Raw genomic sequence first — 12,679 nt, 5'->3', positions numbered from 1 at the left:
GAACTTTGTTACTTAACACAGAAAATTCTAATTGTAATGGGATTTTTTCCCTATTATGCAATTAATTACAGTGGTTCTACATAGTTTTATGTTTTAACTGTGTTAGGCAGGGATCTTTTTTCACATATACAACTTTAGTAGCGCAATTCCTAATGTATTATTTTTTTCCAATCTGATTCTCCATTTCAAGATTTAAAATTGCATCATCTACTATTTTCTATTACATTCAGTTTAAAAAATAGGAAGATTGGAATTGTTAAGTGTTGTTCTAACAAAAAGATGGGAAATTTTTAACTTTCTGGTCCATTTTCTTCTGAAATCAATGGATTCACAGTGGTTTACATTCTCTATTGAGAGTCCAGAGGCTTAATCATTCTTAGTGATGTAAAATGTTTATCATGTATCAGCATAGCAGATTTTTACCAAAGGTTTCATAAATAACGGACTAGGGGTGACGTGATAGCAGTGTTCCAATATCTCAGGGGTTGCCACAAAGAAGAGGGAGTCAAACTATTCTCCAGAGCACCTGAAGGCAGGACGAGAAGCAACAGATGGAAACTAATCAAAGGGAGAAGCAACCTAGAACTAAGGAGAAATTAGAACAATTAATCAGTGGAACAACCTGCCTCCAGAAGTTGTGAATGCTCCAACATTGGAAGTTTTTAAGAAGGGACTGGACAATCATTTGTCTGAAATGGTATAGAGTTTCCTGCCTGAGCAGGGGGTTGGACTAGAAGACCTCCAAGGTCCCTTCCATCATCATCATCATCATCATCATCATCATTGTTATTATAATCAATATTGTTATTAATATTATTATTATTATTATTTCAACATTGAATTTACAAAGTTGCTGAAAAAGATTTATGACCAGTCCTCAAATTGCAGACTTCATAGCATTCCTGCCCACATTCACATGATCACAAATAAGGCACTTAGCAACCCCGTTTATAATGGTCATTGTGTTCTCTTATCACATGATCATTATTTGTGACCTTCATACCCAGCTTCCAAAAAGCAAAGCCAATGGGAAATCTGGCAGGAAGTCATAAGTTATGGTCACGTGACATCATACTTAGTGACTATGGGTGATTTGCTTAATGACCAGGGTCAGAACTTAGAATGTCACATGACATTGCACTTTATGATCACATTGCTAATCAACAGAGTTGCTGCTTCTATTTGTAGTCAGTAAGTGAAAACTATCTGTATTTTAATTCCTGTACTTAGACTCAGTGGCCTAAGTACTTCTTCTAATACTGTGTTTGTACAATAATAGTTAATATCTTAATATATTATTAAAACAGGCCTGTCAGGAGCAATGTGAGAGAAGCCAGTTTCTCTTAGGCATGTAGACTTACTCAAAAAATTATTACCTTTCTGCACTCATGATTACTTTTATGGAGAAAATTTAGGAATCCAATTGAAAGACTTTCATAGAGCAGAATTAACTGTTGAGGTGCTTCATTTATTGTCAAAACAAAAGAATGTCAAGAATTAAATAATTATATGTATGATATTAACTGATAAGACTGGATAGGTTTTCTAAAGGAATATTAAGCCCTCATGCTTTAGTGCATAAGACAACTGCTAACTGATGAAAGTTAAATGTAGTCCTATCCCTAGTGTGACATTTATTGCATAAATGTCAACCATAAACTTTTTTGCACCTTCTTCGGAAACATTTAGGACTTGCCTGTTCTCAGGTTTATACAGCTGAAACAGTTGTCTCTATTGCACTTAGAGAAATAGTTCCTTTATAAGTTACTAGGTCTAATATTTCATTATTAAATGAAAGAGACATTACTTTCTGTAATTTGATATAATGCTAATACTTGCACAAAGGAAAAATGACTGAACTAGAGTTTTCTTAAATTCAACTTTCAGATTTTCTCAGTTCCACATTAATACCTCTAAAATCTGCCAACAACAGAAAGTTCCCTGCTCTCTTGCTTACAAGTAACTTTATATGTCCTGTAACAAATAATTAAGGAAAAAGGTTATTTATTAAATCTGAGGCCAAACAAACATACAATAAAACATTCAGAACAATTGAAGTATATGCTTAAAATTACATAAAGTCCAAAGAGCAGGGTGATTTTGATATAAGAAAGATGGGAAATTTTACCCATGTGCACCTGGATATTCAAATCTCAGACCATCTGCTTAATTCTGCTAAGGTTTTATCAGGACACAGCATAAGTAAGACTGGTTATAGCAAACAGTGTATACAGTATCTGATTTTGGTTAATTAGTTTTTGCAGTGTGAATTTAATCTATTATTAAGGTAAGATACGCCACAGATTTGCTGTGCCTAAGGCCTTATGTGTTATGTTGCACAAATCTCAAAAGAGATGCAGCTCAACTCTAATCTTGTTAGACCATTACAAGTTTAATGAAGGAATGTGTACTATTGTTTTTAGAAATTTAGATTTTACGGACTATAAAATTCCTATGGATACAAGAATTTAATTCTTGTGTATTCTAGTGGACACACGGCTGAGTTTCCTAGAGCAACATACAGTATCTATAACTTTGGTCTTAAATAACTTAATACAGATGGGACAAAATTCTCAAATCTATTAGAATAGTCATGCTTCAGTTCCATCTTTAAAATTATGTCATTTTGTGGGATTTCAGAGACCAAGCTTCTCTGTGTTATCGTTGTGTGAAATAGATCACCATGAAGTCTTCATGGCCCCATTTCTGTTGTCATCTAAGTAAAACTTAAAAACAGTTGTTTTCAAATATATTGTTATAGGAATATTTTTTCTTGCTCTTCTTGATTTTTCCTTCCCCAGTATAGTAACATAGAACTCTATACTATTTTGGACAGTTTTTAATTTCAATAAGCAAATCAAATGACATTATTAATACTGTACTGTTATTATGGGGCTGCAATGGCTCAGCAGTTAAAGACACAGAGCTTGTCAGCTGGAAAACTGGTTCGAGAGCTGAGTGCCATGCATTGGGGAACTCTCGTTCCTTGCCCCAGCTCCTCCCCACCTACTGTAGCAGTTCAAAAGCATGCAAATGTGACTACATCAATAGGTACCACTTTGTGGGAAGGTAACAGTGTTCCATGTGGCTTTGGCATATAGCCATGCTGGCCACATGACCAGTGGACAATGCTGGCTCCCTTAGCCAAGAAATGGAGATGAGCACTGCACCCTAGAGTCAGACACAACTGGACAGGGAAACATTTACCTTTACTTTTATTATACATATTTGTAGAGTCTGACTTGATTTATGATTTATTCATAACATTGTTTTTATACCTGAAAATAAGTAAGTTTTACTGGCTATCTCTTGTCTTACGTAAGCTAGTGTACTAGTTCCATCATGCTGGGTATCAATTTGCATTAATTATCACTTTTAAAAATACAGTGAATGATCATGTTACTCTGTTTCATCTGCCATGTCAATCATGAACTATCTGAGCTTGATCTGGGTTTATATTCAAGAATTGGCATTGTCTTGTTTCCCTCCATATTGACAGATTCTATAAATGCAGTCCACTCATATAAGCAGCTATACATATGATGCCCAGTTTATTTTCAAGGCTAATTGAGGGAGATGAACCTGCAATTCCTGCAGTTCTCAAGCCATGAAACTTTATACTAAATTCTCACAATCAAAATCATTCAACCTAAAATGAGGATCATAGAATTTTAACTTGCCCTTGAAACTGGTCAAAATCCTCCATAAAAATATTATGCAAGACGGTTGCAGTGAGGCTTTGGACAATAGCGTGTGTTGTTAGATGCCTTTATTTGTTTACCGGTATCTGTCCTGTATGAATGTTACAGATTAATGTGTGAAGAAACATCTTCATTCCTCAGGAAGAAACAAAAATAAAATAAAAAATCAGAGAGCCGGTAAAAAACAATCAGAATCTACATTAAACATTCTAAAGATACTGAACATGAAATCAAACACAGACAAGAAAAGTCTTTCAAGACATCTCTCAAGTGGGCTTGCTGAAGATTCCTAGTTGGCAAAAGAGAGAAAGTTTATTTTACATTTTAGTTTTTATATGGCCACCCAGTTTAGTTTAGTTTAGTTTAGTCTAGTCTAGTTTAGTTTAGTTATTCATTATGAATATATATTGAGAAAGCTGGACTGGAAGAAGGTTATTTTAAAAATGGAGAAAGAAATATCAGTTGGGCTAGGGTGATGATACTACTTTGTTAGCTGACATACTATAGAGAAGAAAGTCAAGGAGCAGAGTGAAAAAAATATACAGACCAAATTAATAACAACAGTTACAACAACCAGCCTTAAAACTGACAATGAAGATATTGCAGTGAAACTTATTTTCTGCTTTTTAGGATCAACTATGAAAAGTAATGGAACAAGCAGTCCAAAAGTTGAGGGTTCTCCATCACTGGAGGTTTTTAAGACGAGACTGGACAGCCACTTGTCTGGAATGGGCAGGGTCTCCTGCTTGAGCAGGGGGTTGGACTAGAAGACCTCCAAGGTTCTGTCCAATTCTATTATTCTGTTAAAAACTTGCCAGAGATTAGCAATTAACAATTATCAATGAAATCCTTGGAAAAGTTAACCAGATACTGGGATATGTCTACATCTACAAAGATCAGAATCATACAAGAGGTGGCATTCCTGATACACTCTATGGAAGCAAAATTTGGACTTTGAAGAAGCAGAGTAATCTATATTTCAAGTAAACATAAGAAAGTGCACATCTGTAACTATATACATATAGTTTGTTACTCTGAACATAATTAAAATAGAAATAAATGGATAAATAACACTTAATCTCGTAGAATTTCAGCAATTGCACAGAAGGCTATGAAGTGCACTCACTCCAAATTTGTTTTCAAGACAATTCAAGACAATTCTTGCAAATAAGAATAATAACTAAGAACATCTTGCAAGTTCCACATAGAGAGTGCCAATAATTGGAAAATTCTATAGTGTGGTATTATTAAACATATCTCTAAGGCAGTAGGATATTCAAGAGAGTTGCAGTAGATCATCTTAAATGATAGTCAAGTTCATATGGAAGCAGATGCTCCACTCTTTCTCACTTCATAATCATTTGGGGGAGGGTGATATGAAAAAACCATTAGTTGGAAGTATATTTAACCTTGTGGCCCTAGTTACTTCATACAAAAGTCACAGGATGTGGTCAAACATTTTCTGCAGCCTAATTATAAAAATATAAGCCATTGAGTAAATGGTCATTCATATAAGAGAGGGATAAGCATCCTTCCATTCCCTAATTACTAATTATTCCCTACAATTATGTAAATGTGTTTTATTTATCTCAGCAAATTAATTTTCCTTAATATGCAGTTACTGAGAAAAATGCCCACATCACATTGAAAGAAGACTATTTATTTATTTAAAGATTTTATATGTCCACCCAATAAGAGTACAATCACGATCATCCATCAACATCCTAATGCTATTATCTAGAACAATAATTGTTTGCATTTTGGTTTAGTGTTGAATTGTTAATTTTGAGATTCTTGAAAGCCTCACATATACTAAAGAAAAATTAATTTTCTGTCAAATAAATGCACATATTTGCATTTTCAGTAAGATACAGATTAACAATAGTTTCTGAGTCATTATGTGGAAGTTTAATATAGATTCTGAATGTAAAACAGGCAATATAACATGAACATGGCCATGGTTGTTAATGGCTTGTTTTAGCTGGAAGCTATAAAATCATCCAAGGACTCTGTTGGTGTTGGAATAATAATTTACCTATACAATTACCACATGGTGGATTTTTGCAGCTCTAATTCTGTGTTATTAATAATGAATAAAATTGCAATTTTCTCAGGTTGCTCGGGGCAATGGGGAATTAGTTCAATGAATATTTCAGTGCATTATTTTAATCATAACTCCACAGATTTCAAGTGGCCAGTGTTTTATACTTTTAAGTTTACTCTTCTAAAGGATTCTAGTAATTAAAGTGAAAAATATTTGCTCTTAAGTCCACTCTATGATTTACAGTTCTTTTTAAAAACACTAAAAAAAGCAAGAGGTGTCATTAATACTTGTAATTTGATACTACATTTGTTAATGGGCTTCCTCTGATTAATGGCTTTTTTTTTGGTGGACAAAATATTCTGAGACGAGGCAGAATCCATGAATATTTAAATGAAAATAAAGAAGTTATTGAATATTCTTATTTTAAGAATTCATATATTTGTTGTAGTTTGTTTGTAATCACGAAACAAGCATGTACTTTATAGAGCTTTTTCCTAAACAATGGTACAGACAGAATTTACCTGTAGATGGTGATTACTTTCTCTCTCTTTTTTTAAAATTCCTTAGCCAACTGCATGATTTTTGGCGCTTAGATTACTGGGAAGATGATCTTCGCCGGCGGAGACGGTTTGTTCGCAATGCTTTTGGCTCCACCCATTCTGATGCATTGCTAAAAGCTGCTGGAGAATACGGTCAGTATCACTGTAACATTCTTACTGTCCTAAATGTAGTCAGAATTGTTATTAGGCTCCATTGGAGTGAAATCTGTCCATTTTTATTATAGTGTTTTCTATTTTTTACATTTAGCATTTTAGTTATCTTGTATAGCTAAATACATTTCAACATAGTTAACAATAATTTTCAATTTTATTTAAATATAAAAAGGACTGGGGACATTAGAATAATGTATACACATAAATGAAAAACTATAAATACAGTAATAATCCAGTTAGTTTTAGAAAAAATATGGTTCATTGAATCCAAAGAAAGAGAGGTAGGTTTTTTTTTTTGACAAGATTAATATAAAAGGGCTTTCTCATTTCTTAGTTTTATAAGTCTCTTTTATTTTAGAGAATACAGAGAGAAGCCCATTTTTGGAAGCAAAAAATTGAGAATAAGGTAACCTTTCTGAAAAGTACTTTGCTCTTAAAAGTGTTTCATTGTATGATTATAGAGACTTATTGCACTGCTTCAAGCTGGCAGTGTATATGGAGTATTATATTAATAAGAATAGTGAAAATAAAAATGTGATTCCTGGGTGAATCCATAGTCAATTACCAATAAAACGTGAACACCGGGAATATAATAAACTATAAAAGTTTAATACCATCACCAATCACCAAGCTTTCGTCAGATACTTCTGACATCGTCAGGGTTAATGCTGGTCTGTGGGAGAGTGCCTTTATAGGTGAGAGTGCCTTTATAGGTCATTTGCACACAGCTCTTAGATCTTGTCGTAGGTCCTAATTGATTTAACTGCTTGGGGGGGAAATGCAAATAAGGGTAGAACGTGATAGAAACTGTAAAAAAGATCACTGTGTTGATGGAGGGAGGGATACAAAGGAACCAGACATACGTATTCAAAAAAGGAGGGCACACAAGGGCTTGTATGAGGAGGAAGGAGATATTCAAGGGATTCAGTCTGACGTGGAGTCCGAGAACATTGATAATGGGGTGAAAGAGCAAGTAGATGTCAGACGGAATGGCAATGACAGAAACGGAGGTTATGCAGCCAAAGAGAGGGAAATGGAAAGCAAGGGATGGGGAGAAAGGCTGAGAGTGCGCCCCCAGAGAATGAGGGATGACAATTGGGGAGCAAGTAAAGATCAGAAGAAGGAGGAAGGTAGGAGACACGGAGGTGTGAAGAGGGAACAACTTAGAGATACAAATGACCAAAAAAGGGGAGGAGAGAACCTCCCTAATTCAAGACAGTGGGAGGTAGAGGGGAATAATGACACACCCACAAGCAGTAAAAGCAAGAAAAGAGGAGTCATCAGTATGGAAGCCATAATTAAAAAGCAGTTAAATCAATTAGGACCTACGACAAGATCTAAGAGCCGTGTGCAAATGACGGCTCACCTATAAAGGCACTCTCCCACAGACCAGCATTAACCCTGACGATGTCAGAAGTATCTGACGAAAGCTTGGTGATCAGTGATGGTATTAAACTTCTATAGTTTATTATATTCCTGGTGTTCACGTTTTATTGGTAATTGACTATGGAGTATTATATGTATATATACATTCCATTGTCAGAGTGAGCTAATAAATTTACAAATAGCAAATCACCTCCTATTAGAAATCTAATAAGCCAAATTTAAATGAAAGAATTTACAATCTCATTGAATTAATTGGGAATGTAAACCATTCCAGAAATTTATTCCACAGTACTAGCCTCTGTAGTTTGGTTGAATTATGTAAGTTTAGTAATTTAGTAATTTTATATACACTCTTTTGATCTCCAATTAATCTAATTTAACTTTATTAAAAAATTACTAAAAGTTGGAAACTATGGAGAAAAGAGAAAAAGCCCTGCAATAGAAGAAAAATATGAAAAAAGAATGAAGAAACTATTTTGTAACTATATGCCTAATAATAGAAATCCTTGTTTATGTGCCACATTTTAATTCTTATCTCTTAAACCCTATCAACAATTTTATTTTGCTTTTAATGAAAATGATTCCTACTGAGCTATGTCAGACTGAATTTCATGGAACTCATATTTGAGTAGCATATAAGATTGCACAATTATAATTCTTGGAAGCTGCTACATTCAATGCCTTTCTCAGACCTCTGTAGTATGGTTCGTGTTGCTTTCAGATCCCTTTGTTTCAACTAACTCTTTTCTGAAAATATAATTGAAACAGTATAAGTGCTGCTTCAGACTTGTTTAGATTAGTAAAATACTTTAAAGATTTTATATAGCATATTCTTAGATTTTATGATGCTGCTTCTCTAGAATACCATGTATTAGGTCAAATTGCTCTGTATTCTTCAAATAAATACATCGACTCACAGCAGCTTTCCATACTTTCATTCAAGAATTTTTGATGATATTAGAATATGAACCTTATAGCATTTGACTTGAGAGCTTTGCTTCTCACTAATCTTGATATGTCTTCAACCAAGGAGTCTGAAAGCAAAATTGTGTTACAGGCCATCCTAAGACACAACCGCTATTTTATTTTATTTTATTTCATGTCATTGTTATTTCTCTAATTTATGTTGAAGAACAAGAGGGAATAGATGCCATGGGGAAAAAAATAGGACATTTTTTTAAAAAGTAATTTCTGATTAGTTTGAAGTACAGTATTGGTATAGACAAGATCCTGCTGTTCTTAGCCTCTCTTCCCTTGACCCTTGCAGCAATGACTTTAATAGGGATTGCTTCATGGGAGAGATTTTAACTTCCCTCCTCCGGTGAACTACACTCTGTGTCTTCTCTGGTGTGTGTGTACATACATATGTATATGCCTCCTTGTATGAATAGCCAAGTCTGACCCATCATGCCATGACAATTAAAAAAGGCTCCCTTAATACAAATTGATGTCATATGGTGTGCCTATGTTACCACAATCAGTCTTGCTTATTTGTAGTCTGAAACTAATAGAGGGCAAGAGCAGCAAGCCACATTTATGAAATGAGAGAACTGTTTGTTACTGTCCTTAAAAGGAGTTTTTTTTTAAAGATTGTGATCTAGCTTAATCATAAGAATGTCATACAGATTAGCCATTGATATTTCTCCTCGTACATTTATTTCCCATGATACCATGTACCTGGAGAAATATAGATAGTGTCATTATTGTTTATATTACAAGTCACAGTGGAAAGATGTTATCTTTTGCAATTTTAAAGTCCTTTTTTTTCTAAAGCTTTCAGTATCAAAATTAAGAACAGTCTTCCAGAAGAATTTAAAACAGCTTTCACTGAGATTAAGTCCAGAGAAGTTTTACCTTGATTGGAGGGAGGGGGTGTATTTTGGAGGCTTGTACTTACGGATTTTAATATTAAAACTTTTACTTGACCCAACTGTATAAGAAAACATCCTTAACACTGATGTTATTTTTATACCTCCTGGTGATACTAATGAGTTGAATAATTTATGAGGTTGTCATGTAAAAAGGATTTGGTGCAGTTTGATGTATTTTCAACCGCTGGTGCTGGAATGTGATTAATAAAGAGCTGGAGGCACAGCATTTTTTTCCCGTGGGGGCTTAACTTTCATTAGGGATTTTTCATCAGTTTTATTTTGATCATTTTATATCTTTTTTAATACCAGAATCACAGATAGGTACTATAGAGAAAACCATTGATTTTTGTTATGTAAAAAGTTGCAAGTTATATAAGGTAATTCACTGTCCACAAATATCTTCATAGTAGAAACAAACAAACAGAATTATATCAATGAGTGAGATTTTTTATTTTAAATGGTAGCATAAATACTGCTTTACATTTCTATGTAGAATAGACTGACAGTTATCACTGTGTGGAGGGAATTGTGATTAAATATCACAGCCAAGAAATGTTTAGTCAGAGCCTAAGTCAGCAAGCTCATCTGGGTCTGTGATCAAAGGCGTCAGCTTAAATAGGTCTGATCAGGCATTGCAGACAAGGGCAGGCAGCCTCAGCTGAGCAAAAAATCACAGAGCGAAGATGACAAAATTAATCAGTCAATTCTTTGGCAATAAATAACAAGATATGCTGAGGTCTGCAGATGAGAGAATTTCTAGGTTCTGCGGAGATGCATCTACTTAATGCCTGATTTATCTAAGCTTGCATAGCCATCAAGACATGACCTTGATGAATAAAAGAGCACTCTCTAACTAATCTAGACTTAAATCACTATTGATAGTGAACACATGGTATATAATAGTATTATGATGCTAACTGATCAAGGAACACAGGAGTTTTTTTGGAAATAACAGTTCTCTCTATGGATTTTGTACTTGCTCAAGTGAGGAGTGGCAGATATTACCTAAAGAGGTAAAACATTAAAATTTAGTGAAAATGTTTCAGATAATTTGAGAACCTGAGAACTAAACAGCATTAGGTTATTCATTTTCATTCATTCAATTAAAATTTCAGTTGTTTGTATAACATTTTGTACAGAAAATATTTTAAAATAGCATTCCACATTAAATTCTCTTTTTACTGTACTGTATTTCATATTGCCTTTCTATAGTAGTTTTGTTAATTATATGGTTTTGTTATTACCACAGGCAGTTTACAAAAACATCCTGATCTATGTAGAGAACTGTTTATATAACTGACTGTGTGATTGCTTGACGAAACTTAACATGAATCTCAAATCTCAAAGCTTGTAAATCCACACTCACAAATTTCTTTAAAACTTGAACCTTTGGAAAGAAAATTTGCAGTGTTGCCTTTTCTATACAAATACATGCTTTTAGAAGTGCTTTATGCATTGGGATAGAGGAATTAGATGGAATGGCTGAATTGAGGTGTAGCTTAGAAACTTGGTTATTCAATACATCAACCCTGATTCTGACTCTGGATGTTGATCTTCACATCTCTTTGTAAACTAATGAAGTAAATCATTTTAATTAACTAGGATTGGAGTAAAAAAAATGCTCCAAAGATGAAAGTGGAAGGCAGTCCCTCACTGGTCCTTACCGCTTTTATCCATGGAGGATGTTGTTCTAGACTCTCCTTTTTACCACGTGTTGTCTTCAAAAGGCTTCCAGGTTTCGTCAGTCTCTTCTATTTTTCAATCTAATAAGGATGATCTTAGAGGAAGCAATGAAAATGGGAAAAGCATGTAAACTTGCTTCACTTAAAAAGCTTTCTAGTTTTTGTTTTTGTTTGCAGGTTTGTTTGGGTTTGAGTTTTGTATTGTATTGGTACCACTAAGTACCAAATTGAAAAGTGATAATTGGGGGGAAATAATGTGGGTGGGTATAAAAATAACTTCCCCCTTAGATTTGAATTAATCTGAGTTAACATTTACAGTTAACATTTTCCTTAAAATAAATTTTATCATTATTTTCCAAACAATTTTGTTTGTTGTATTATGTTGTGATTGCATAATTTGCAAATTTATTATAATTGGCTATTACATAGTCAATAATATATTTTGGGTTATTTCAGAAATAATTCTCTCAGTGTAAACATTTAATAAGTTTTTTGCCTTTCAAAATAAACCAGATTTCTCTTAAAGTTGCATTTCAGACTTGTATTTAGAAGAAGGAAGAAAATGCTGTAAAAATTAAATAGTGAAAATACTGCATGGCTTTGAAAGCCAGTACACTCTATTAGCAAAACTGTCAATATAAAAAGTGCATTCCATTTCCACCTCCTCCTCTAATAACCTTTTCTATGTTACTCACAGACAGTTCACATAATCAGAGTATATTGTCAGCTTACTGGAGTTGGGGAAGCATGAAATGAAAATCACTTTAATATTGATCCAATTCTTTCTTGCAAGTGTCCTTGATGTCCTTTTCTACTGAGCAGTAGCTATTTGTTTTATTTAGGGAAATAACTTGGTTATGACTGCTCTTTGCAAAATGTATTTCAGGGCAATTATTATTAAAATAATTTTTTGCAGTTTATTATTTTCATACATAATTTTTTTACAATATAGTGGCACCAAATCACAAGTAGTCACCATCTTATTTACCAATCTATGTTATAAGACAGCACTCTCATAGCTTAAGATACGATGAAATTGTGTGTGTGTTTGTGTGTGTATACATATAAAATATATATAATTTTTTTATCGATAATTGCAACATGAGGTCTTTATCTGTCCAACTATCTTGGTACTAAATTCCTTATGTAACTAAACACTGAAGAATAAGATAACATTCACATTTTAGATATCTTTTTTTTCACATAGCATGCAAATTAAATTGTTTTTAAAATAATTTGAATCCAATATTTCATGTTAAATTCTGGAATGTCACCTATAATA

The 12,679-nt window shown here is 33.6% G+C and overlaps 1 protein-coding gene across 10 annotated transcripts in view; it reads left to right on the top strand.

Annotated features, from left to right (window-relative positions):
- The window catches only part of NBEA (neurobeachin), a 375,860-nt gene that overhangs the window by 182,879 nt on the left and 180,302 nt on the right, over positions 1-12,679 (top strand). For all 10 annotated transcript variants that reach the window (XM_039327273.1, XM_039327274.1, XM_039327265.1 and 7 more), the window contains one exon: positions 6,313-6,437. In XM_039327273.1, coding sequence (XP_039183207.1) covers positions 6,313-6,437 — 125 coding nt within the window. The remainder of the gene's footprint in view (positions 1-6,312; positions 6,438-12,679) is intronic.

The sequence above is a fragment of the Crotalus tigris genome, unplaced genomic scaffold (genome assembly GCF_016545835.1).
Source record: "Crotalus tigris isolate CLP2741 ecotype Arizona unplaced genomic scaffold, ASM1654583v1 scf7180000024359.8030256, whole genome shotgun sequence".
Lineage (NCBI taxonomy): Eukaryota > Metazoa > Chordata > Lepidosauria > Squamata > Viperidae > Crotalus > Crotalus tigris.
The sequence above is the reverse complement of the archived record's forward strand: the minus strand, read 5'-3'. Positions and strand labels throughout refer to the sequence as shown.